General features: G+C 38.8%; 1 protein-coding gene and 1 long non-coding RNA gene across 2 annotated transcripts in view; one reads left to right on the top strand and one right to left on the bottom strand.

Annotated features, from left to right (window-relative positions):
• Positions 1–49: 49 nt before the first annotated feature.
• On the top strand, positions 50–26337 carry FMO2 (flavin containing dimethylaniline monoxygenase 2). The gene is made up of 9 exons (XM_025430366.3): positions 50–172; positions 789–926; positions 12292–12480; positions 14659–14821; positions 17285–17427; positions 17760–17959; positions 20109–20464; positions 22558–22630; positions 23831–26337. The coding sequence occupies exons 1-9, from the start codon at positions 98–100 to the stop codon at positions 24192–24194; spliced, it is 1701 nt and encodes a 566-aa protein (XP_025286151.3). The 5' UTR covers positions 50–97; the 3' UTR covers positions 24195–26337.
• Positions 17302–27973, bottom strand: part of LOC125755414 (uncharacterized) — a 29547-nt gene continuing 18875 nt past the window's right edge. The window contains exons 2-3 of the long non-coding RNA XR_007411914.1: positions 17757–17870; positions 17302–17439 (exon numbers count right to left, since the gene is read on the bottom strand). This is a non-coding gene — a long non-coding RNA (uncharacterized LOC125755414). The remainder of the gene's footprint in view (positions 17440–17756; positions 17871–27973) is intronic.

The raw sequence follows: 27973 nt of genomic DNA, 5'->3' as shown, positions 1-27973 counted from the left end.
CTTCTAACAAAGGCCCAGGCGTTTCAAGTTGCAAAAGACTGAAGGGGTGAGAAGCTCCTCCCACTTCTCACAGCCTCCTCCAACTCTTAAAGTACTTATGATTGTGTCCCAGCCCACAGCCAACAGAGAAAACCATTGTGTCAAAGAGACAGCACCAAAAGGCAATTCGAAGGTAAGGATAATAGCTGGGGATGGTAGCTGAAAAGGAAAAGCTCAGCACTCTAAAGAATGTAATGAGATTTGGCTCATATACTTAGTACTATATTATTAAATTTTTTGGCATCCTTAGGGGCACCTGAGTGGCTCAGCTGGTTAAATGTCTGACTTCTGATCTCAGCTCAGATCTTGATCTCAGGGTCTCAAGTTCAAGCCCTGTGCTGGGCTTCATGCTGGGTGTGGAGCCTACTTAAAAAATAATAATAATAAATTGTTTGGCATTTTTTAAAGATTTTATTTACTTATTTAAAAGACTGAGAATGAGTAGGGGGAGAGGCAGAGGAAAAGGGAGAAGCAGACTCCCCACTCAGCAGGGAGCCCAACAGGGGGGCCTAATTCCATGACCCCAAGATCATGAGATCATGACCTGAGCTGAAGACAAAGGGTTTACTGACTGGGTCACCCAGGCGTCCCTGTTTGCTTATCCTCCCTCTGCCCTTCCCCCTTCTCATGTGCTCCCTAATAAAATCTTTTTAAAAAAATACAAATAAAGCTGATTACTGACCACACGATGAGGGCTTTCCTACCTCTTGTCCCAGTGAAGTAGTACTAATTGATAAATTCATTGACAGGACACCATGGCAAAGAAGGTGGCAGTGATTGGAGCAGGAGTCAGTGGTCTGGTCTCTCTGAAGTGCTGTGTGGATGAGGGACTGGAGCCCACTTGCTTTGAGCAGACTGAAGATATTGGAGGGCTGTGGAGGTTCAAAGTAGGTGGGATCTTCATGTTTCTTGAACAGATTGTGCCTACAGATGGGTCTTATTGAGGGATTTTCTAAGCAACTTTGATCAAACTTATTTCATGCAGCTACACAGGAACTAAAGAAATAAACTGTCATCTCTCCCAGATCATTACTATCCTAACCCAGATAGTCAACCCAGGCATGCAAAGGACCTTTCTTATGGATCTTGACGCTGTCTTGCAGCCCACATTCTTGTGATTCTCAGAGCAATATACTAATATTGGAGAACATATTACAAAATAGAAGTGATGGGGATTCTTTTCAAGATGCCACTTCTGTTCCACTCATTGAGCGGATGCTTTTTCAGAGAGTGTGCTCTTATTACTACTGACTTAATTTTTCTCTGACAAATGAACCATGTTGGTTTGTTTAGCTTTACTAATGATACTGTAAAGTAACTGCTGAGGAACTCTTTAATGACATTATTAAATATATTCACTCAATTCATTCTACTAGCCAAACTATATTATTGATAATGCTATCCATTCATCAGCTTTTATATGAATATTAGAAAGATATGTAAACAGCTATATAGATTCATAATTATTCCCTCCCATAGTCTTCTGAGTTTAATTACTAGCTTGCCACCTCCTCAGTGTGAGATCTTGGGCAAGTAATTTACATCCCTGTGTCTTAGATTTCTAAGTGTAACTGAAATAATAATAGAAAGGTCTAATTATTTCACGGTGCTGTTTTGAAGATTAAGAGAGCTAATTCATGCAAAGAACTTAGAGTACAATAAATGTTGGCTACAATAACTATATATTTTATGCACAAGCAAACAGAAACTGAGGGAGGTTATGTAATTTCATCATAGTCATGCTGGAGGAACTAGCATTCAAACCCAGGTCTCTATGACTTCTTAACAGCTAATGTCCTACTTATAACCGTGCCCTAACTTGCATTTTCACTCAAAAAGTTTAAACAAGGGATCCCTGGGTGACGCAGCGGTTTGGCGCCTGCCTTTGGCCCAGGGCGTGATCCCGGAGACCCGGGATCGAATCCCACATCGGGCTCCCGGTGCATGGAGCCTGCTTCTCCCTCTGCCTGTGTCTCTGCCTCCCTCTCTCTCTCTCTGTAACTATCATAAATAAATAAAAATTAAAAAATAAAAATAAAAAGTTTAAACAAAAGTCCCAGCTCAGAACTCCAGAGCAACAACTTTAGGATGTGTATCAGGTACATCTAAGGGAGGGCTCGGACAGGTGAGAACATTCTAGACAGAAGCAAAAGGTTTGAATACACTAAAAGCAGACTCTGACATCAGCAGAGACCATCTGAAGGGCTCTGCCTACAAGCTGATCAATTAGGGGGAAAACACTACATCTAGCACATGTGCTTTGTGAGTTTGAACCTAATTTTATGCCAAAATGGATTTTCTAATCTTAGGTTTCTCAAATGCACATGACTATGAGACATACCTTGAGGGTTTTGTAAAGATACTTACCACTAAATCAATAAAATAAAGATACGCAACACCAGACCAGACTTACTGAATCAAAATCTTCTGAGGAAGGGAATCTATATTTAATAGGCGTCCCAAATGAATCCTATGATGAAACAAATTTGGCAAACTAATTGCACAAATACCAAATTAAAAAATCTATTCATTCAACTATGCAAACACAATCAGAGCTAATGATAGAGATGTTGATCCTTATATAAGACAGGTAACTTGCAGAGAAGAATCTGGAAAAACAGCTTGAATCACATTCATTTCTTACTAACAACTAATCATTAGAAACATTATAGCTTTTCTTGAAAGGGTGATATAATAAGGTAGTCATTCCTGTCTTAACCAAAGACGTTTTTTGTTGTTGCTGTTCACTCTAGGTGAACAACTCTAGGTGATCATATAGATTCCATTGGGTTTTCCCTCCTTGGGTGGATTTTTTGACCTAAGGAAGAATGTGAAGTTATAACAAATTTATATTTTTTTAAAAGATTTTTTATTTATTTATTTATTAGAGAGAGAGAGAGAGAGACAGGCAGAGGGAGAAGCAGGCTCCATGCAGGGCACCTGACATGGGACTTGATCCAGGGTCTCCAGGATCATGCCCTGGGCAGAATGTGGCATTAAACCGCTAAGCCACCAGGGCTGCCCACAAATTTATATTTAATAATAAATGTGTTACTGTTTTATACTAATTTGGGACTTAAGATAAAAAATTCAAATGTCCATTACTTGATTATCATCAATTTGGCAACAGAAGAGGTGAGTTGTTTTGAGTGGTCTGTCAAAAATATGATTTGATGAATTCCAGGAAGTATTTTTTCTGCCCCAGAATATTTTTCCTGCTATCCTATTCCCAGTTCCCAGTGTCTAACATTTCAGAATTAGAGATACCTTCCTATGGGTTCAAAAAGAAAAGTTAGATTACAATTTGAATTAATTAAACCTTATTAGATATAAAATCCTTAAGTATATAATTTCCTGAAACCTGTCACAATATCACATTTCAAACCTCTCAAAACTATATTTAATAGAGAAACATAAACAATTTCCTAAACCCAAAAAAGACAAATAGTCTCTCTCCAGTGTGAAACTTACAGTATACAAAATTTCCCAGGCAGCTAATGGGGCCATGTGAAAGTCTTGATTACCAACAGACTGGGTTGCCAAAGAGAGAAGGTACTGAAAGGGATGCTTCCAGCTGCCACACCCACTCCCCCCTCTTCACCCCTCAGGCTTTCCCACTTCACTACTCTACCATACAGAATCAATTTGGAAAATAGATTATTCTTTCATTTCTATATTTACACACAATTCTTCTAAGGTCACTTAACATACTTAGTGCTGACAAGTTAAAACAAAATTTGAGAATCCTTGCCCCTACCCAGCTAAGAGGATGCTGAATTCTTTCAAAAGGTTTTCCAGCACCCCCTAGTGGCAGCTTTGGAACATGGGTAAGGTGGGTAATTAACGTATTTTTAGCACTTTTCCCCAATGGAAAAGTACTTGCCATGCGTCATCTTATTTTTTCTTCACAATACTCCTAAAATGTAGTGCCAGGGAGCAAGAACCCCTGTACCCTCAACAGCCCTTCTAGCTGGACTAAGAATCAAATTGACATAAGATTAACAGGAGAAAATCAAGTTTAAAAGGCATGTGCCCTGGGAATCCACATAGACATGGAAATTCTAAAGACAGGCAAAATGAGGTATATATGTCATTCTGAACTAAGGAGAAGGGGGTACGGTCCTGGGACTTCAGAGGAAAGAAATGAACTTCATGGGGTGATAGGAAAAGTAGACTCATTCTGATAGGTCACTCAGATAAAATTTATCTCTGTTAATAACCCTTATTCTAGGAAATACTCCCAATTCAGATTCTTCTGTGTTAAAGGAGAACAAAAGTTTCTCTTGAGCCAATAGAGCCTCAAGTGTCTTCAGGTCAAAATAATCCACATGACAAAGTGGTACATTTGAGGCCGTGGGGGGCCTGACCTGAACTCCTTCAGTAGGTATTATGATTATCCTCACAGACAAATGAAGAGGATGCTAAGTTTTGGAATGAACAAATCGTCCAGGATGGTGGAAAAGGCACAAAAATGAAGGTCTATAAGATTCCTGAGTCTGTACATTTGATCATCTTAGTGAGGCGTTAAGAGAGGAAAGCATACTCTTCCTCTAGCCGCTAACCACCTCTGCCTCCTTCATCATTCCTAATACCTGTGTGCATAGGAAAGTTACCAATATACATCATTTTTTGTTTGTTTTTTTTTTTTACATTTGGATATAAATATATCTTTTCCCAGCTACATGTACTCAATATTCATATAATCTATATAATCTTTTAATTAATCTTCACATAATATTCTTTAAATGTCTCTCCATCTTGGTTTCCTTCCTGTAGATTGGATCTGAAATTTCACTTTCTCTCTTAAAATGTGACTCCCCCAAGATATTCCAAAACCAATATTCCAAACCAATTTATCTTTACAACATATATATTTTTCAGAACCAAAGAGGTACTTAGCATTGCTTTAGATAATGGGGAATGAATTAGACACAGTCACTACCCTCGAAGAATTTATAATCAATTGGTCTAACAGTTGCCCACCATGACTTATGCTACACTTGGCCCGGACAGTCCACCTTATTAAAATAAATTTTGTGTTACATTAGCTTTTTTTGCATTTGCAAAACTAAAGCTATCATTCATACCATTATATTCACATGATTTATCTCATTTTATACTTAAAATACTCTTTTATATTATTTATTGTTAATTTCAACTTAAATATAAGAAAACCAAAGGGAAGTGGCTTACCATTAGTGACTAATAAATGGCAATTGACAGGTCTTAAAACTAGCCACAATATTGAAACATAAGAAGGTTCTCTATCAGGCTTTGTCTCACCTAACTCCAATCATTCTCACTGATTTTGGGATCAATTAAAAATTCTGAACCTTTTTTATTAGAACCACTGATGATCTGGGTCACTATCATTCTATCCTTTTGAAACTGAATTTTTAATCCTATTGATAGGAATTCACATTTGTGCATGTTAAATAGTATTTAGTTGGTTTTGTTCTTGGTCAAGAAATGTTTATTTGAAATTTCAATTCTGTCAATTCTTTTTCAATTCTTCCAATTCTATGCTTTGGGTATACACAAATTTGATCACCTATATTTATCTCCATCAAAGTTTTTGACTCAAATGTTGAAAATAGGGAGATAAAAATGTGAAACAGACACATAAGGTATTTCCAAATGGAACTTCCCACATGACACCGTCTCTGCACTGATCCAAACATGCACTTCTGTTTTTCCTATGGCTCAGTCTTTCTTCTGTTTCAAGTGGCCTGTTCTTTTTTTTTTTTTTTATAGAAAGAGAGAGAGGTCAAGGTGGGAGGGGCAGAGGGAGAAGGAGAGGGAATCTTAAGTGGGCCCCATGCTCAGTGAGAAGCCCCATGAGGGGCTTGACCTCATGACCCTGAGATCATGACCTGAGCTGAAATCAAGAGTCAGATATTTAACCGACTGAGCCACCCAGGTGCCCCAAACGACTTGTTCTTCTAAACAGCACATACTGCTCACTTAAAGTTTAACATTATACAGGACTAATGTAGGGGCAGAAAAGTTTTCCCCCCTTCCCTTCTAGGTTCTTTGGCTGGCTTAATAAATTAATATAAGACAGAGTGACAGGATAAAAGGTACAAACATTTAATAACATATATTATCAATTATGTACATGGGAGAGACCCAGAAAAACTGAGCAAATCCCTGAAGTAGTTATCACCTTAAATACCACCTTCAGCTAAAGACAAGAGAAGAAGTTGAGGGTGGGGAGTCAGTTACCAGAGGTGACCAGGTGACCAGGAAAAGCAGTAAGGGTAAGGTTGTTGTGCATATTTAAGTCACTGCCTTCTCCTTTGGTAGAAGTTTCTAGACAGACTCATCCCCTTCATCCTGGTACCTCCAGGGAGACACTCTTACAAGTGATTTCCCTTCTACATGTCAATATCTCTTACAAAAGGGTACCTTCTGGATCCCTGGCTGGCTCAGTGGTTTAGCACCTGCCTTCAGCCCAGGGCGTGATCCTGGAGTCCTGGAATCAAGTCCCTCGTCGGGCTCCCTGCATGGAGCCTGCTTCTCCCTCTGCCTGTGTTTCTGCCTCTCTTTCTCTCTGTGTGTGTCTCTCACGAATGAATACATAAAAAATCTTTTTTAAAAAAGGGGCGGGGGTAACTTCTACTCAGTTTTCAGAGCTTCCCCTAAGTTTGCTGTTTCTTAAAAATAGCCAGTTTAAAATAATCCCCATGCCAAATAGATATATTCTAGGGTGGCAAATTCTGTTCCTCTTCACTGGTTTAGAACAAACAGCCACTTTTTCTCCAGAAGAGATGACTGCCTTTCCCTCATTTTATTATCATTGATCAAAGCCAGAGATCTAGGGAAATATCAGTGTAATGGAAAGACAACAGAATGCAATGACAGTCTAATAAACATAGTGATTCCCAGTTCATGTGCAAGGAGCACTTCTAAAATACAGATATCTGGGCCCAAACCAGATCTACTCGGAGGTTATATATTTCAAAGCTCCCCTGAATTCTTATAATGCAACTAGTCCACTGAATGGCATTTGGGAACCATAATTTTGATCCTGTCTATAGGACAAGAACATAAAAGTAGTTTTAGTCACACTCATTTCAAGAGGAGATAGATATAAAGTCCACCTGAAAGAGTAAAAATTTGGAATGATAGAATTATTTTTTATTTAAATTCAATTAATTAACATATAGCATATCATCCAGTTACTCCATTCCCCCACCCCCTACCCTCCAACAACCCTCAGTGTGTTTCCTATGGTTAAGAGTCTCTTACGGTTTGTCTCCCTCTCTGATTTCATTTTTCTCTCCCTTCCCCACGATCCTCTGTTTTGTTTCTTAAATTCCACGTATGAGTGAGAATTGACGGAATATTTTGAAAGAAACACAATTTTACTATTTCAAACCGTTTAGAGTAACTAGCCATGAGAACAAAATATTGATTGGTAGAGGTCAATATAATAATGCTTCACAGGAGCAGTGCCTGGGTGGCTCGGTCAGTTGGGCATCTGCCTTTGGCTCAGGTCATGATCCCGGGGTCCTGGGATCCAGCCCCTTACTGGGCTTCCTGCTCAGCAGGAGAAGCTCAGCTTCTCCCTCTCCCTCTGCTGCTCTCCCTGCTTGTACACAATCTGTGTGTGTGTGTGTGTGTGTGTTTGTCAAATAAATGCATAAAATCTTTTTTAAAAATGCTTCACAATGAAAATGACCAATTTATAGGTTTTTGTAATTCCCATTCGTAATAAGTGAATCTGTTTTCAATCTATAAGCTTGCTCCTTCTGGCAGATTAAATATTACCCTTATAATCTTTCTTAAACTTAGATTAGTTTTTATAACCTTTTTATTTTTATAGAGTCAAAGAGTAACTTCCTTCTAACCTTTGATCAAAAGATTGTAAATTCTAAATCAGTGCTGTCTGAACTACTTTGATTTTACTACATAGTCTTCTGACATTCAGAAAATTCTATATTAGGAAAATATTTTATCATATGATGATTTATCTTAAACAGAAAAATTGTAGCAAATTCTATCTGTTAGGAAATTCAGGTTATTTATCAGTATTTGTGCTTAAATATAATTTTTAAGCACTGCTTGGATTTTTTTTTAAGTGGCCTCCACACCCAGTGTGGAGCCCAAAACGGGGCTTGAACTCAAGACTCTGATATCAAGACCTGAATTGAAATCAAGAGGCAGACACTTAACTAACTGAGCCACCCAGGTGTCCCTGGCACTGCTTGTATTTTAAATAAATATATGTTACATTCATCTGTTTTGAAAGCTGTGTCTTCTGTCTCTGTCTTGGTTGACAGAAAAGCCTCTTATCTTAATCTGTCTCTACCTTTCCATCCTCAAATCCCGAATGCATTTTTATTCAATGTAATAGTAAGGTCCCTAGAGATAGGAACTGTGTCCTGTTTGCATCTTGTCCTTAACTCCAAGTTCAGAGCTTGGACAGGAGAGATACTTGATATGTATTTTGTTTTTTAATAGAATTATTCTCCCTTTATAAGCTTCAGCAAAAACCAGTTTCACCCAGATTTGTCTAAATACATAGACATCTGCTTCAGCTAACATAGGAAGAAGCACATGTAAAAACAAAGCTTTTTTGACAGCTGTATACCAATCAACCATAATAAATATTATTACTTGATCTTCAGGAAAAAAATTGTGATGTCATCATCAATTGTTGACAGATTACACCAGTATAACTCCCAAAGAAGAGTCTTGCCCAGACTCTGAAATTACTGTAGGAGCTCAAGCATAAAAGTAGTTCTTCTCATCACTCCAGGTGCCCTTAAAATTGACCTGACAGGGGTGCCTGGGTGGCTCAGTCAGTTAAGCCTTCAGCTTGGGTCATAATCTCAGATACCTGAAACTGAACCCCGCAGGAGGCTCCCTGCTCAGTGGGAGTCTGCTTCTCCCTCTCACTCTCCCTCTATTCATTCTCTCTCTCTCTCTCTTTCTCTCAAATAAATAAATAGGATTTTTAAAAAAATAAAATTGACCTGACAGGGGAGCCAACCACATTCCATAGCCACTTTATTGGTGCTTGATAACACTAATGTGCAAGCTATAGTATAACAATCTTAGTTTAGCTATTTCAAATCTATGACTGGTTTAGTAAGATTAACCCTCATGACCTATAATAGTAGCAACAGAGGCAAACATGTGTTGCGCACTTATTTAAAGACAGGTGTGGTGTTAAGCACTTTAATCTCAGCCTGATAACAATTGATCAATGTTATAATTATTAATGAACCCCATTTTATAGGAGAAACTGAGGAAATTGACTTATATAATTTGCCCATGGCTATAAAGCCATTAAAGGTGGTAGAATCAGGATATCAACCCAGTCTGACTCCAGGGTTCTTACGTTTAACTCTACTCTGTACCACTTATAAAATTATCTGGTCTTGAGGGAAAAAAAATTGGTATTTCTTTGCCTCATGAAATATAGTTGACCATTGAACATCACAGAGGTTGGGGTGCTGACCCCTGCACAGCCAAAAATCTATGTATAACTTTTGGGTCTCCCAGAACATAACTACTAATAGCCTACTGTTGACCAGAAGCCCTACTGATAACATAAACAGTCAATTAACACAAACTTTGTAGGTTATATATTGTTACATACAATATTCTTACACTAAAGCAAGCTAGAGAAAAGAAAATGTCATTAAGAAAATCCTAAGTATTGGGATCCCTGGGTGGCGCAGCGGTTTGGCGCCTGCCTTTGGCCCAGGGCGCGATTCTGGAGACCCGGGATCGAATCCCACATCGGGCTCCCGGTGCATGGAGCCTGCTTCTCCTTCTGCCTATGTCTCTGCCTCTCTCTCTCTCTCTCTCTCTCTCTGTGACTATCATAAATAAATAAAATTAAAAAAAAAGAAAATCCTAAGTATTATACAGTAAAACATCTGAGTATAAGTGGACCCACTCATTTCAACCCCATGTTGTTAGGAGGTCAACTATATTTCCAAGTTTGAGAATTTGGTTGGATAAGAAAGTCAGATACTTTATCTTACCAAGGACATTGTACTTAACCATGTTAAAACATCCAGAAATAGTTTACGTATCAGTTTGACTCTAGTATTATGCAATTTGAAGCTAGTATTTGAACATTAAAACACCATTATTTATTCATCCAGAGTTCAGGGTCATTGTATCTTGATGTATGAGACAGAAACTACTTCATGTTCTAATACAAACTCCTTTAGCATTCAAACACTTACATACCCCTAACACCACACACCAAATTCTAATCACCTAGAAAGCTGGCTGACCCTAATCTGACTAGCTTTTATTAAGCCACCTGAAACTTTAACAACAGTATCATCTGAGTCTAGATTCAGGACTAGAGAAGGTAAATTCATCAGTCATATTCACATTCAAAATGGCATTTGACTCCTGGTCTATAGTAAGCATGAATGAATGAATGGATGAGTGAATGAACAAGAAAGAGAGATAGAAGGAATGTATGAGGGAGGAGGATCCTTATAAACATAGACTTAGGTTAGCAAGTATTCTACATGCTACTCTTAAATAACATCATCTGAACACATTGTTTTAGTTTTAGTAACTCATATTGGTATTAATAATCCTGATATTCAGTGAGGCCCAATGCACATAAAGAGTTTTGCTGATAAAAAAGATGCAGTATTCCAGTTTACTCTTTTGTAAGTCTTTGAAATCAAATACAACTTCTTGTACAGAAAATTCAGGTGTGATGGTGAATGTGCTCGTGTCTGTTACCTTGGTGTCCAAGATGCTACCCTCGCTTCCTTCCTAGTACCACAGTGAACAAGGAGCTGTAACCAATGGCATGACTGAAGCTTGTAGCTTCCTTCATAACACAGACAATAACAATCGAGCATCAGTACATCCCTATTTTAGAGATGAGAAGATGGAAATTCAGTGCACTGACTGATCCTGACCCACACAGCCTAAAGAGAGATGTCTAACTCCATAGACCAGGCCCTTTGTGCTAGTTCTGGCTGCCTCCTTCACTGCTGCCAAAAATCTAAGAAGCCTAAAGATTTGGCAGGAACATAATGATTCTTTATGAATAATGATGAGAGAAAAACATAAGCAATTGATTTATTATGGTGGCAGGACTAGAGTATTTCCTTTCCTTTATTTACTATTCTGTGGAAAAGATACGTGCTGTTTATGTAACATAGAGTAACATATTCCAATTAATTTATGAGTTCCTGGGATCCCTGGGTGGCTCAGCAGTTTAGCGCCTACCTTTGGCCCAGGGCGCGATCCTGGAGACCCGGGATCGAGTCCCACATCGGGCTCCCAGGACATGGAGCCTGCTTCTCCCTCCTCCTGTGTCTCTGCCTCTCTCTCTATGTGTATCATAAATAAATAAAACTTTAAAAAAATTTATGAGTTCCTGCAACCCTTCCCTTTCTTTATACTGCACCCTAACATTGAGCCATAATAGCAAAGATACTTGGCCTGGATTACACTTTAGTCTCTGCATATGCAGAAGCATTTATTGAGGACTTCCTGGGTGGCATTATTTAAATTTTCTTATGCAAGCCTCTTTGATAACATGCTGACTTCAGAAACATTGAATCACTGTACTTATAAAATTTAAGATAAAGAACATTATCTGTATGCAGAGTGCTTAGAGGCAACTACAAACTGAACCACAGCATGTGCTACCTCCAGTTTTATCAAAGCATACTTGCTAACATTTAGATTTAAGTTTAAGATTTGATTGGTACTAGTGCTGTTCACTTTTATCACTTGAGGAAGGTTGATTTGCATTAAGCATAAAATGAAGTGGGGTATTCAAATTAAGATTGAAAACCTGCCCCTAGAAGTATTCATTTTAATTGAAATTCTCCCTTATGTTTTCAGACCAATGCTCCAGAGTTCATTGGTTCTCAAAGAAGTGGAAGGTGGGTATAGTCTCCCCAGGGGGATTTTCAGAATGGGGCTAATCATCACAATGGCTGGCACTAAGTAGATAGAGAATGGGAATACTGAATATCCTGCATTGTGCCAAAAGGAGGATTGTCCCCACTCCCAATCCCACCAATGACAATAGCCTGGCCAGGGAGCAACAGTGGAGAGCCCCAAGTAGACCCTATCACACAGGATGCAGGAGTAGAGACTGCACCTCATCACCCATACACTGCAGTCATTCTATAGCAATGAAAGATTAACATATCACCCAAGGGTTAGATTTGGAAGAGGAATAAAACATCAAGGAATTGTTTTAAATGTAAGATGATTCTCACCCTTTTTGATTTGATTTTTTAGGAAAATGTTGAAGATGGCCAAGCAAGTATCTATCAATCTGTCATCACCAACACCAGCAAAGAAATGTCCTGTTTTAGTGACTTTCCAATGCCTGAGGACTTTCCAAACTTCCTGCACAATTCTAAGCTCCTGGAGTATTTCCGGATTTTTGCCAGAAAGTTTGATCTTCTAAAATATATCCAGTTCCAGGTATTGTATTTTGGGTAGAATGGTTTTCTCTAAATATTTTCAGCTCACACTTAAATAGAAAAGTTACTCTGGTAATGAAAAAAATTGTGGGGGATCCCTGTGTGGCTCAGCAGTTTAGCGCCTGCTTTCGGCCCAGGCCATGATTCTGGAGTCCCGGAATCGAGTCCCACATCGGGCTCCCTACATGGAGCCATCTTCTCCCTCTGCCTGTGTCTCTGCCTCTCTCTCTCTCTCTCTTTCTGTGTGTGTGTGTGTGTGTCTCCTGAATAAATAAAATCTTAAAGAAAAAATAAATTGTGAATAAAACAAAGTATTTCAATCCAATTCTTTACTGAAAGATAAGAACATGATACAAAACCCAAAAAGTACTGTCACTACCCCTGATATTATAGATCTATACACACTGGCAGAAGAGGAAAACCACCTGTTAAAATTTAAGGTTTGAATAATGATGATATTGATGATGAAACTGCTCTTATACTAATATCTAAACTACTGCAGGCTCTTAGCCTCATTTCCCTTCAGAGGACAGAAGGAAAAAACTCAAACTATTTCATTTTTGGATCTTCTCTGTAGAAATAGAATTTCTGAGAAAAATGTACCAAATAAGCTCACAGTTCTCCATTCATTTATTTCATAGGCCTGTAGAAACTATTTTTTGTATTTTGTTGGGGGGCATGATACTTTCTCTGACAACATAAGGATGACTGGATCTTTTTTGAAAAACAATTAGAACTATCTTTCCTATGCTCCTTCCAAAACAAATAATCAACAAGAAGAAAACAATATTCTCACTAAACATGCTGAATTTTTATCAATAACCTACACTCTGAAAACTAGTAACTGTGCTTAGGAAATAAAATTAACTTTTATCTCTGAATAAGTAACTGTTAGTAGAGCTTATTTTTTGTAACACATCTCATTTTCTCAGCAATTTCAGTTTTGTTCTAGGTTTGTATTATATTGATTTATAATAGCTGATTGTGGGTGGAAATCTATATTTGTAAATACCATTAAAATGCATCTAATGGGGATGCCTGAGTGGCTCAGTGGTTGAGCATCTGCTTTTGGCTCAGGGCGTGATCCGGGAGTCCTGGGATTGAGTCCTGCATCAGGCTCCCTGCAGGAAGTCTGCTTATCCCTCTGCCTAAGTCTCTGCCTCTCTCTGTGTCTCTCATTAATAAATTTTTTAAAAGTCTTTTAAAAATGCATCTAATGTAGTTTTCCTCATTTCCTGGTGGATCCATCCTATGAATAACAGATTTTTTTTTTACACCAGAAGCTTTTATAGGTCTTTGTCCACTTGACTACCAATTTACTTAATAGATATATTGCCCTGCTATGGTATGTAATTTATATAATCTGTTCTTTGAAAGATCGGGTTAAACTTGCAAGAGAGCTTATTTATTGTGTTACTGCTGTTGGGTTTCCTGGAAGTTAGAGAGGGGTTAGGAACACTCATTTCCATTATTGGTCTCTGAGTTGATATAAGCCATAAGATGTTAGGGCCCCACTCAACCTGTAAAAGTCTCCATTGGATTTCTAATAACCTCTGAAGATGTTGGTTCTTAAATCACATTTTGAATAGCAATAATTTACAGTACTTTAGCTAATCTACTCTCCTAAACTGCAAATCTGAAATGTTCACTCTCACCCAAAAATACCCAGACATTTTATAGTCTTTTCACAAGCTTTACACTAATGGTCCATATATATTTTTTAGTTGAAACAGCCTCAATTCCCATTAATGGGATTCTGACAATGTGCCACACACTATGCAAGGTGCCTCACATGAAGCATCTTCTCTAATACAGAGTCTGCACAGTAGTAGGCACATAAAAGTTTCTTAATAATACTGTGTGATCATTTGTATGATGAAGATGTGTTCTATATCTTGCTCAGACTTTGTCTTTCTTTTGTGTGTCTCTCTCAAGTCCTTATTCAGTCCTTAACAGACTGATTCCCATGGCTAAGTACCATATTCTTGGTAGCTCCCTGCCAAAGAAGAATGAGAAGGGGACACTTAACAGTCTTTGCCTTAAGTAGCTTGAACTGGGGATTCAAATGGAACCTAGAGTCACACATTGCACTCTACCTATTCCCACTCCCAAGGTACTGGGTGAAGCCCTTGTTATGCCAGAGTAATGCTCAGTGATGCCTTCTCTGTGTTCATTCAAGACAACAGTCCTCAGTGTGAAAAAACACCTGGATTTCTCATCCTCTGGCCAATGGGAAGTTGTTACTGAGAGGAACAACAAGAAGCAAAGTGCTGTCTTTGACGCAGTTATGGTTTGCAGTGGCCATCACATCCTCCCTCACATCCCACTGGAGTCATTTCCAGGTGAGACCTTTGGAGATTCCCAGCCTTTCAGAGTAGGTGTCGTTGGGGAAGAAAAACTTTCCTCCATACTTCAACATTCTTTTGGCTAGTCTGAGTTAAATTAACATGAAACAGATTACTAGGAAAAAATAAAATTCAAGTGTGTCTGGGTGGCTCAGTCAGTTAAGAGTCTGCCTTTGGCTCAGGTCATGATCCCGGGGTCCTGGGATCAAGCCCCTCCTCAGGCTCCCTACTCAGTGAAGTCTGCCTCTCCCTCTCCCTCTGCCCCTCCTCCCTCATGTCCTCTCTCTCTTTCCTTCTCTCTCTCAAATAAATAAATAAAATATTTTTTAATTTTTAAATAAAATAATGCATACAGTGACTTGATAAGAATATGCGGCCAACAGGCAGTCAGGCAATTGAGGTTTGTGTGTCATTCAGAATGAATGACATTAGCTCAGAGCTAATGAGAAGGGGGTAGGGGTTGGGGACTATAAAGGGAAGGAAGACAATTCACAGGAAGATGAAAAAGGGTAAATGTTCGGTAAACTCATGTTTACTGGGCCACTCAGAAAGAATGAGACACAGAGAGGAGTATTAACAAACAGACCCTATCACCTCACCTAGTTCATGTTATACTGTAGTTATCTATGGTGTCAGCTCCCTTCCTAGAGCAGGTCCTCCATCTAAATTCTTTTAGGCAGTTAGGAGGGAAGTCAAAGGCTTTTCTGAGCCTTTTGTTTCTTAAAAATTATTAGCCTAAAATAATCCACGTTCCAAGGAGACACATTTGAGGCGATTGCTTCCCTACAGTGTCCAGGCATTTTATATGCAGATTGGATTGACAAGCAGAATTAACTACTGCAACTGGGCATAACATTAAGATCTGGATAGAGCTATAAAGATGAAAGTCTCCACATTCCAACTTTGTTTCTATTGACCTCTTTGGGTCTTCATGACACAGGGACTTCAGCCTATTTCCTCCAAAGTTACTAAATCTTCCCCAGAATTCCAGAGAATTTTCACCCAACAGAGGGGTTCTCTGTTGGAGAGGCCCTCATAGCCATGTATCTATCTTGTCCTTTATCTATCCTGCCAAACGCTGTTACTTTGTTGTGTCCTTGGAGACTTTTCCTCAGAGCCATGCCTACAGACAGGGTTATTGAGGAGATTCCCTGGGAATAAGTGCTCCTACAGGACCATGATGGGTACAGAGAGAGAAGAGGAGAGGAGTACAGACAATGGAACCCCACACGTGTCTGTCCTGGTACCTCCCAGCCCCTTCCCTCAGAGAGCATACTTCCTTCTCAAGACCCTCAGAGAAACATTTAATACAGTGGTTCACAGTCCAAGCCTCACATTCAAACCACCTGTGGAACTTCTAATATCCTAATGACCTTCAAAATTCAATTGGTATAGGTAGGCCTAGATCAATTAGGGATTGCTCAAATGATTTTAATATGTAGCCAGGCATGAGATCTTCTACCCTTAAGCAGTGATTCTCAAAAATAATCCCTTGGAGGGCTTTTAAAACCACAACTTGCTAGGCTCCATCTCTGACATTTCCAACTCAGCAGATATGGCATCACGAAGCTGAGAATTTGCATTTCCAACAAGTTCCCAGGTTCCAACTAATAATGCTGGCCAAATGACCTCACTTGGCGAACTAATGACCTAAAGGTTCTTTCAAGCCACTCACCATCAAAGACAAATACTTTAATAAAGTCATATTTTCCTGGGAAAGAGACAGAGAGGCTTATCTTCAAAATGGCTTATCCAATAAGTTACTGACTCACTGCACTGTGGAAACCAACCTTCAAATTCTATGTGCCTGGTTTTTCTTTATTTTAATTTTCGTTTGCTTTTGCAAAATAAGAATGATATTCTAATTATTACACAACTATAATAAAAGCACTTCACAATATGTCCAAAAACACTTAAAAGAATACATGTGCTATGTGATATTAAACTATCATTGTAGGAGCACCTGGGTGGCTCAGAGGTTGAGCATTTGCCTTTGGCTCAGGTGTGATCCTGAGGTCCTGGGATCGAGTCCCACATCAGGCTTCCCATGGGGAGCCTACTTCTCCCTCTGCCTATGCCTCTACCCCTCTCTCTGTGTTTCTCATCAATAAATAAATAAATTATTTTTAAAAAAATAAAGTACCATCATACAGTCCAAAATTATATAATGAGTAGTTGGAAGCCAGCATCTGTCTCTGCTCTAATCATCAAAACCATTTACTTTTTTTAATAAATATGAAAGCTGCAGGCTCTGAAATCAACTCTTTTGGTCCTGTTCCATATGCATACACTAACATTTCTCATATACTTTATTGAGTTTGCCAATCAGCCTTGCCATTGTAACTGTCTTAAGAGGGGAAGAGGCAAAACAAATAATTGACTCTGGAAAAAGAAAAGCTGTTAATGCACTTTTATTGAAATTAACATAGTTCATGGACTTCTCTCTTCTTCTCCTTGAAGGTATCGAGAGGTTCAAAGGCCAGTATTTGCATAGCCGCCAATACAAGCACCCAGAGGGATTCGAGGGGAAACATATCCTGGTGATTGGACTAGGGAACTCGGCCTCAGATATTGCCGTTGAGTTGAGTAAGAAGGCTGCTCAGGTGCGATGCTCTCTGCTTATTTTGTACCATGGAGGAGAGAAAGGAGGAGGGGTATATTGGAAAATCCCAGCCATATAACCAATGCTTCATTACTCATTAATTGGTTGGTTGGTTGGTTGGTTGGTTATTTGGTTACTACAGTGTGGTATCATAAAAAATCTGGAAGTCAGGAAGCCAAGGTTTACCTCCCAGCCCTGCCACTTATCAGCCATGTAACCTAGAGCAAGTCTTTTACTTCTCTGAGCCATACATGTGATATGTCATCTACACAGTAGATTCCTCCCTAAAGGGACAATGCCTTGATTTAAACAGCATTCCTGTTTGCTTACCAGGTATTTATCAGCACCAGACATGGTTCCTGGGTCATGAGCCGTATCTCTGAAGATGGTTATCCCTGGGACATGGTGTTCCACAGCCGGTTTAGGTCCATGCTCCGAAATGTCCTGCCACAAACAATTCGAAAATGGATTATGGAACAGCAGATGGATCGGTGGTTCAACCATGAAAATTATGGCCTTGAGCCTCAAAACAAGTAGAGTTCTTTTGCTTTTTTATGGTATACTCATTGGTAAGCAAGGTTATCAGAGGTACCTCTTTATAAAGAGCCAAATTGCTAACATGGTATTTCAAACTACAACCCAGGAGTATGAGTATCATAGACATCCTAGAATTTGAATTCCAAATTTGTTCTGTATATCTTTTAAAAATTAAATACTTAAGAAGATGAGGTATAAATATTTTGAACGTTTTTATGGCTGAATAATATTCCATTTTGTACACCACATCTTTTGTATCCATTCATCAGTTGATGAACAGTTAGGTTGCTGCCATATTTTAGCTATTGTAAATAATGCTGCAATGAACATGAGGATGCATATGTCTTTTCAAATCAGTGTTTTCATTTTCTTTGGGTAAATACCTAGTAGTGGAATTACTGGGTCGTATGAATTCTATTTTTAATTTTTTGATGAACCTGCACACTGTTTTCCACCGTGGCTGCACCAATTTGCATTTCCACCAACAGTGCATTAGGGTTCCTTTTACTACACATCCTCACCAATACTTGTTATTCCTTGTGTTTTTGGTTTTAGTAATTCTGACAGGTGTAAAATGATATCTCATTGTGGTTTTAATTTGTCTTTCCCTGATAATTAGTGATGTTGAATATCTTTTCATGTGTCTGTTAGCCAACTGTGTCTTCCTCAGAAAAACATCTATTCAGGTCTTCTGCCCATTTTTAATTGGATTACTCAGCCATAAAAAAAGAAATGAAATCTTGCCACTTGAAACAACATGGATGAGCCTAGAGAATATATGCTAAGTGAAATAAGTCAGAGAAAGACAAATACCATATGATTTGATTCATGCATGGAATTTAAGAAATAAAAGAAACAAACAAACAAACAAAACAGACTCTTGAATACAGAGAATAAACTGATGGTTACCAGAGAGGAGGTGAGAGGAAGGATGGATGTAAGAGACAAAAAGAATTAAGAGTACACTTATCTTGATGAGTATTGAGAAGTGTATAGAATTGTTGAATCACTATATTGTATATCTGAAACTATTATAACACTGTATGCCAATTAAACTTGAATTTAAAAAAAAAAAGTTAAAAAAAAAAGAAATATTATGCGCTACTCCAGAAAGCAGAACTTAGATTATAGGAAGAAGTCCCTAATACCCAAAGCTGTCCAACAGTGGAAAAGATTGCTTTAAGAGATTGCAATCTTCCTTTCAAAGGGGTGTGGTGGGAAATGTGTTCTGAATTCTCCATGTGATAACTCATGCTTTGCTAATTCTGTACGCCATAAGGGTTCTTCCCATGAGCAGCTTTTGAGAACATATTCATCATCTCTTTGCCAAAAAATAAATCTCTACTAAGCTCAAAGATATCACTTATCTTATAAACACAAGAAAACAGTATGAATGTTTATTTTTCTTTAGTTGATAACAGGCTCCTTCCCTTTAAAAAATACAAAAACAGAAGAACTTTGGAATCTTTCAACAAATGCCATGTGACTGCTTAGTTCTGAGATCTGATACATGAGGCATGTATTATTTTAAAAAAAAATGGTTCTCAAACCTACAAAAATGGGAATTTCAGAAATACAACCAGACCTCATCACCCATGCTATGACATACAGAAACTCCATGGATATTTGGGATCAACAAATATCCCCAAACTTAACTTTATGCATTAGATTTTACACTGACTGGCCTTTATACTGGTCCCTTAATAAGACTTTCAAAACTAATGGGGATTTAACAAAATTTTCCTTTCTAATATATGATCAGATACAGATTAAATGGAGCAACAAGATAATTAAAGGTAGATATCATAAAACAATAGTGGAAACATTAATGGGATGACAATGACTAGAATATTCAGGGATTGACCGTAGGTACTGGTATTTAAGCCCTCGGGGATGCCTCCTTTTATGAAATGTCTTTTACCTACATCACCTACATGTTTTCTCTTCTGTGTTGAGGGAGAGATTTGTGACATGACAATGAAGTCAGATAGTAAAGTTTGGGGTAGGCCAACTAATCAAGTTAGAAAGTTTTATGGATATTTGAGAAACTACTTTATTCAAAGAGCCAACCTCATAAAATATCAAGAGAGTTTCAAGATTCTTCATTAGATGTTCCCTCTAAGAGTTTTCTTCTGGGCATTTCAGATATCTTATGAAAGAACCTGTACTAAATGATGATCTTCCAAGTCGTATACTCTATGGAACCATCAAGGTGAAACCAAGAGTGAAAGAGCTCACAGAAACTTCTGCCATCTTTGAAGATGGAACAGTGGAGGAAGAGATTGATGTCATTGTCTTTGCAACAGGATATACTTTCTCTTTTCCCTTCCTTGAAGATTCACTTGTTAAAGTAGAGGATAAAATGGTCTCGCTGTATAAATACATGTTCCCTCCTCACCTGGAGAAGTCCACTCTGGCGTGCATTGGTCTCATCCAGCCCCTAGGTTCCATTTTCCCAACTGTCGAACTTCAAGCTCGTTGGGCTACCAGGGTCTTCAAAGGTATGTGAATGGGCAAGTGAGGAGCTGAGGGTTTTATTCCTGATGGAGTTTGCTCAATAACGAGTTTAAGTATGGGCACTGCCAGTAAGAAATTTGCCAACCTTAGGCTGCGCTTGAGAAATTAACATGCTAAAAAATTAGTGGGGAATTTGCAAAATAACAAATACAGAGATAAAATAATAACAAGAATGATAATAAAGATCTACAATCATCTCTTTAAAATATTAGAAAGTTCAGAGAATTTCAATTACCATAAAACTAAGTATATATTATCCTATCCTGGAATCATGAGAGAATAGTTGAGAAGCAAAAGTTCCATGACTCATGGTTTTACCTATATGATGTTTATAAATTCCTCTGTGCAAATCTAGAGACCCATACAATAACTCCAAATTAACTCTTAATACATTAAGAATCTCAGTCTCACAGAACCTTACAAAGTTATAAAGTTATTGAAAGGTTTCTGTCTAAGTAACTATATAGCACTTTGCATTCCTCAGAAGGCTATTATCTCCCTGACCCCAGGGTTCAATTCAGCTCAAACAAAACTCATTGAATACCTATCCTTGTGATGGAACCTGGTAGGATAGAGAGCAATTTAAACAGATCATTTCCAGGTATTAAGACAAATGCTTTGTAGAGGGATGCATGGAGTACATGAGAAGACAAGGGTGCTTTGCAGTAGCAGAGTGGAATAAAGGAGGGCATATGGTCCAGGAAAACTTGCTAGATGACCAGGTTTCTCAGATGCAGAAAAAGGGAATCACTTAAACCAAAGCATAGAGGCATGATGGATATGGAGAAATACAAGTTATTTGACATTCCCGTAACATGACATGTGAGGCAGAGGGGGGTGAGAGATCATTCTTTCAGGAGAAGAGCCAGGACATGGGAGCCTTGGAAGACATGCTAAGAAGCTTACAATATAAAACATAAGTTGGCTCTTTCCACATCTGGCCACACATAAAATCATCTGGTGGACCTTTGGGGACCCTGGTTAAGTCTGGCCTAGGGACAGACCTAGAATCTCCATTTTAAAAAGCTCTTCAGACAGAGGACCCAATGAAAGGTAAGCAAGGAATAGACATTATCAGATTTACATTTTCAATAGATTATTTCAGCATTAATGTGGAAGACAGATTTGAAATGAGAAAAGAATGGGGTCTCTGAGATCAGTGAGAAGGCCATTACACTGCAAGGCTCTGCTGACACATGGTATAGCTGCGCCAGGCAAAGAGACAAAGTGGAGAAGACAATAGAAATGTGAGAAATAGTTAGGGATAAAATCTGCAGGACAGAATGATCGGCTGAATGTAGAGCATCTGAGAGGAGTAGGGAGGAATCACAGATGACTTGCAGATCTCTGGCCATGGGAACTGGATGGACAGCAGGGCTCTGAATAGAGAGAGGACACGTGGAAGAAGATGCAAGTCTGACCAGGAGGGCTTCAGTGATGGGCTCGGTTTTTATCTCATTGACTCTAGTATGTCTGATAACTAGCTGTATCTAGAGGAAATGGACCATTTCAACATGTCTGAGAATACCTGTAGACAGGGATGGAATCATAAGCACACAGTAATAACTCCTGCATTAATCTACCTTCTCTGTCCCCACTGCTCCACTTCACCCCCCCCCCCACCAGGTTTACTTCAACAGCCTCTTAACTGGTCTCACTTCCTTTAAACTCACTTACCTAGAGCCCATTTTCCAAAATTCACCACCTAGAAGGATCTTTCTAAAGACCAAATCTGATCTTGTTACCACCTGCAGAAAACCCTCCCATGGCTTCCCATCACATTCAGAATAGAGCTCAAGCCACCTGGCAAGGCTTCCAGCTCTTCAGGCTGGCCTTCCTTCTCTAGCCTCTTTTCTCACTCCCTCCCCCTCAGAGTTCATGCTGTAGCCCATGCTCCCCTTGAGGGCAGCATAACATAGAACTCAATAAGAGAGGCACACCCTGGAGTCCAACAACACTGCAGTCCTGACTGGCATAACATGGGTAAATAGCCAGAGTTTAATTGTAGGAATCAACTACTATAAAAAGCAATGATATTGAATCAAACCCACTACTCAATCCAGCCTTTTATTTCTAGGCTTGTGTACCTTGCCCTCAGGGAGCACTATGATGGCGGACATTATCAAGAGGAATGAAAAAAGAATAGATCTGTAAGAATTTTTCTTTAATTCTTTACATAAAGCAGTGTTTCTCAAAGTATAGTGACCTAACTACCCTCAAACCCTACTTAGCCATTTCTTAAAAATGCAAGTTCTGGGATCCCTGGGTGGCGCAGCGGTTTGGCGCCTGCCTTTGGCCCAGGGCACGATCCTGGAGACCCAGGATTGAATCCCACGTTGGGCTCCCGGTGCATGGAGCCTGCTTCTCCCTCTGCCTGTGTCTCTGCCTCTCTCTCTCTTTCTCTCTCTCTCTCTCTGTGACTATCATAAATAAATAAAAATTTTTTAAAAAATGCAAGTTCCTGGATCACAACCCAGACTAACTGAATTGGAACCTCAGGATGAAACTGGAAATTTGTGCTTTTATGTTCTCCCTAGGTGATTTATATACATACTAGTTTAAGAACCAACTATATGAAGATAGAATTTTTACCAAATTAGGACTTTTTTTGGACTTAATTTTATTTCAGTTTTGTATGATGCCCGTGTTAGATTCCCTATCTTCTCAGGCTGCCCACTCTCTGTGGGGAGAGGGGAAATGGGATGAGAACAGCAGTAGTGATAGTGGCCCGAGTGTCTCTGAAAAGCTAGCTGGGGGATGTCCTATCAAAGTAAATTAGGAGTTGGTGTGAGATGAAAGTAGATGTATGCTTTGTGATAGGATAGAATGGGGTGCAATAGTGATCATGCACCCTTGGACAGTAGACTTGGGGGCCTGACATCACACATAGGAGGTGTCTCATGGTCAAATTCTAATTAATCTAATATTTATTGAGCAGCTCTTATATGCCAGCCAGAGTGCCAACTGCTTTAATAATTTAACAAGCAAATACTAAGCAAGACATTGAGCTAAGCTTTCATCTGTGTTAGCTCATGAATTTTTGCAGCTTGACTAATTTGTACTTGCCTAGAGAACTGAAGCCACTTACTAAATATCAAATAATAATCATGGTCATAAACTTTGTCACATCCCTAGAACTTCCATGAATTCATGGCTATTTATTTTACAGCCTACTCTCAATCTGAGATCTAAGCCTTCTGAAGAAATAAGCTCACACCTTCCACCAGAGATTGATTCAAACCTCATTTATTCATTCATCCCTTCATTGTTCCAACATCTATCGAGCACCTACTGTTTTATGTAACTTAGAACATTTTGTGAATCTACCCTTTTGCACTTTCTTCATTAAGGTTTGGAAAGAGCCTGAGCCAGACATTGCAGACCAATTACGTTGACTACTTGGACGAGCTTGCCTTAGAGATAGGTGCGAAGCCAGACCTCCTGTCTCTCTTGTTAAAAGACCCCAAACTTGCTGTGAAGCTCTACTTTGGACCCTGCAACTCCTACCAGTACCGCCTCATTGGGCCCGGGCAGTGGAAGGGGGCCAGGAGTGCCATCCTCACCCAGAAACAAAGGATACTGAAGCCTTTAAAGACACGGGCACCAAAAGCTTCAAGTGATTTCCCTATTTCCTTCCTGTTGAAAATTCTGGGGCTTCTCGCTATTGTTGTGGCCTTTTTTTTCAGCTTCAATGGTTCTAATCCATCAGCATAAAGTTGACTTTAGTGTCAGTCAGTTCCCTTAAAAAAGAAAAAAAAAACTAAAAAAAGAAAAAATACAAAATCTAGATTCTATATTTCAGAGTTGGGAGGAGCAGAGAGAGGTTGCTGTAGAGAATTCAAAGAATTAGGTCCGGGTAAAACACCAAAATGGTGTCATGAAAGTTCTTTGCCATTTCACTTTTCCCTCAAGTTCACCAGACTCTCCAAAAGGACAATTAAATAGCACTGGCTACATAGTACTGCCAGCCCCATGGAAGAGGGCTGTGTGGAAAAAAATAGAAATATGCAGAAGGAAAAACAAGCTCCATGGTTGAAAACATTGGAAAATTTCAATGGTGGGTAAATATTTAAACTCCTGCATGATGTTCTTGATAGTCTTCTTACTTGGACTGTATTTGGTAACAAACCTCTCAGGTGTTAGGTCATGCTCCATTTGGTTAGCAAGGAATCACTCAAAAGTCCTGGCATAGGGATCCCTGGGTGGCGCAGCGGTTTGGCGCCTGCCTTTGGCCCAGGGCGCGATCCTGGAGACCCGGGATCGAATCCCACATCGGGCTCCCGGTGCATGGAGCCTGCTTCTCCCTCTGCCTATGTCTCTGCCTCTCTCTCTTTCTCTCTCTGTGATTATCATAAATAAATAAAAATTTAAAAAAAAAACAAAAACAAAAAAAAAACAAAAGTCCTGGCATAAAAAATGAGAAGCTAGACTCAGAAATTGATGGCAATGATCGCAAGACTCCTGAGCTTCCTGGTGAAAGCTAAGCCAATAGCCACATTTCTTACATTTTGATAGAAACACAGCTGTAAACATACCAAACAGCTATATACATATTTAGTACTTATCATAGACCAGACATTGTGCTAAATACACATCATATGTTTTAACTTCATTTAAATCTCACAATAATTCTCCAAGATGTGTGAGGCTATTCTACCCATTTTACAGATGATGAAACTGAGACTCAGAGCAGTTGTGTAACATGCCCAAGACCATACAGCTGGTCTTGTCATGGAGCTGGGATTGGAACCCAGTTTTGCTTGATTCTTGAACTGCAGATCATAACCTTTACCCAGAATATACTTATTTACAAAAACCCTTATTATTGATAAGGTACTTATTAACAGTTATTATATTTGTAATCATATATATGTTGCTTTTGGAAGAACTTAATACAGATAACAGTATTCTTCTTGCAAATATAATCAATTAATTGTATTCATAATACTTGTTTTATAGACCAGCCAGATCTAAAAAGCATTTGAAGGAATTTACAATGAAAACCTATACAAGAACATTTAAGATAATCATTGGCATTTTGAAAAAACAAGCATCAAGGAAGAAGTATATGTCCCAAGTAGATAAAAAGTATTATAATAATTGAGCCTTGTATTTAGCTCTAACCTTAAAAATAACCAATGCAAAAAGTGAAACAATATTTAATCTCTGTCATTTGATAAAAGGAAGCATAGCAGTTTGTTAGGAGACATATATTCTTGGAACTGAAATCTAAAAAACATACAAGCAATTCAACATCAACAGATATTGAGCAACATAATAAACATTTGGTTTATCAGTCTACTACAGTCATTCTCTCCATGAACTGTGCTTTGGGAAATAAACTATGCCCTAAGCCCAAGGCCTTCTGAAGAGGGAAAAAGTCAGAGATTAGAGATTTAAGCAAATTTCTCCTCTTACTCTTCCAAAGTCTGTGTGGACACTGTTCTTCACTTTGGCCTGGATTTGTCCCTGAAGTATCCAGAGCAATGTAATGGCAATCTGTCAGTGGAAGCTTTATTTTTATTGAAATGCAAAATAATTTTTCATTGTCCTATGGGCAGTTTTCTTTGAAAAAATTGCAGATGGTATATATACTTCTTGATTAAAAACTGATTACTTTGCTAATTATTAAAATTATTTGCCAGCCATTATGGCTTGCAATATATGGCTTGCAATATGATGCAGAAAGCCATTTTATTATTGATAAAAATAATATTGATAATAATAATAAATTGAAAGCCTGTATTGCTAGAACAGGTGAACTGTTGTCTGTGGGTTAAATGCAGAGCACTACATATTTCTGTAAATAAAGTTTTATTGGAACTTGTGGCTGTTATTGGAACAGCCACAACATACATTTATGGTCTGTGGCTGCTTGCAAGCTATAATGGCAGAGGTAAGTAGTTGCAACAAAAACAGTGTGACTCACAAGACCTAAAATATTTACTATCTGGCCCTTCATAGAGTAAGTTTGCCTATCCCTACTTTGTAATATCCAAACCATTGTCCTAATTATTTTTCATAACTTGCCTCATTCATCATTCTCACTACCCAGGGAACTAACTATGGTTATTATCCTACAGTGGACTAGATTGGGAAACAAGTGTCAGGTTGATACTGAATCAGTGGAGGAAAATAGCTCCATTAGGACAGAATTATTATTACATGTATAACCTTGAAAATTATAGAAAAAGGTTGACCTATTGAAATCTTTCCAACTATTCTATTTTTAAAAAACATAAATAGTTCATTTCCAGACTCTGAGATTGACTAAGGATGACACATTCAAGTTTCTTCTTCTGCCTCTATACACCCTGAATCAGGAAAATATCCCAGACAAACCACCTAGGTTAGTTTGTTCCAAACCATGACCCACAGAATATATGCATCAGAATATCTCGGAGAGCTTACAGAAGTGCAGTTTTAAATATAAGTGCAGTAATAATTCAGACCTACTGAATGAGAGTCTCTGCTGGAATCTCCAATCTTGACAAGCTTCCTAGAAGATTCCTGTGCACATTAAATTTGAGACATTGGTTTCATATGTCTCCAAAAAAAAAAAAACCTGCTTTAGAGATCAGTCCATGACTTTTTCCATTCCTCAGGGCCAAATTGCCCCTGGGGTTCAGCCTTGGTACTTCTTGCTGCAGGTTATCATATTCTTCTCCTGTAAAGGATGTGAACTGGTTGTCACCTTCATCCCAAATCTCTCCCCATAATGGTCCTTTTACTAACCTTTTATTTTAACCACCTTTCTCTCTATGATAGCTTGGTTTTTCTTACGAAAAACCAAATATGTCTCATTTGCTCTTTACAGGAAAAATAGATATTTTTAAAATAAACCTCTTGAATTGTGTCATGGAACAAAATCTCTAATAATAAAGATTTCAAAAGCTTAAGCAGAAAGAATCCAGCGTTCACATTACAGTGAGGATGGCAAAGGAAGATCCTTCCTTAAACCTGGTCCTTCATGCTGGAAGGTGCTGCTACTGACCCACAAACTCCAATGCAGAGCTGTTGGCTGTTTCTTGAAGGCAGATGTGTGTACATAGAACATTACTCACTTTCTTGTCCAATCTGCCATATGATAGATGATGGATCAATGAGACTTTAAACAAAGTCTCCTGAGATTAGGTTCTTTTAATCAAGGTCAGATGCCAAATGAGATTAAACAAGTAAGGTTTTATTAAGGAAAATGCCTGTATGAGGGGGAAAATAGGGAAAGTGCAGGAAGAGGCTGGAAGAGTCACCACAGATGAATGCAAGTCTGCCTCTGAATGAAAAAGGGATAAAAGAAGGCTTGGGTAGAAACATCCCTGACTGCTATGAAGTCCAAGGGAGATGGAGCAGAGCCACTGGGGAGTCCTCAAACCATCAAAGAATCCTGACTGTCCTGCATGATCCACTTCAGCCTCTCTGCCATACTCAGTCTGGCTGGAAGCAGCTCTGAGAGGTGGGCCAGAGTACAAGCACAACAATGTATCTGAAGCACA

This window comes from Canis lupus, chromosome 7 (genome assembly GCF_003254725.2).
Source record: "Canis lupus dingo isolate Sandy chromosome 7, ASM325472v2, whole genome shotgun sequence".
Lineage (NCBI taxonomy): Eukaryota > Metazoa > Chordata > Mammalia > Carnivora > Canidae > Canis > Canis lupus.
This window is presented reverse-complemented; position numbering and strand designations above follow the sequence as displayed.

What these genes read in the sequence shown, in the direction of transcription:
- FMO2 (XM_025430366.3), top strand. Translation starts at nt 98, where the DNA reads ATGATTGTGTCCCAGCCCACAGCCAACAGAGAAAACCATTGTGTCAAA. An exon ending in GAGGGCTGTGGAGGTTCAAA is followed by an intron (nt 927 to 12,291) that starts GTAGGTGGGATC and finishes TTGATTTTTTAG; the next exon opens with GAAAATGTTGAAGATGGCCA. An exon ending in AATGAAAAAAGAATAGATCT is followed by an intron (nt 22,631 to 23,830) that starts GTAAGAATTTTT and finishes TTCTTCATTAAG; the next exon opens with GTTTGGAAAGAGCCTGAGCC.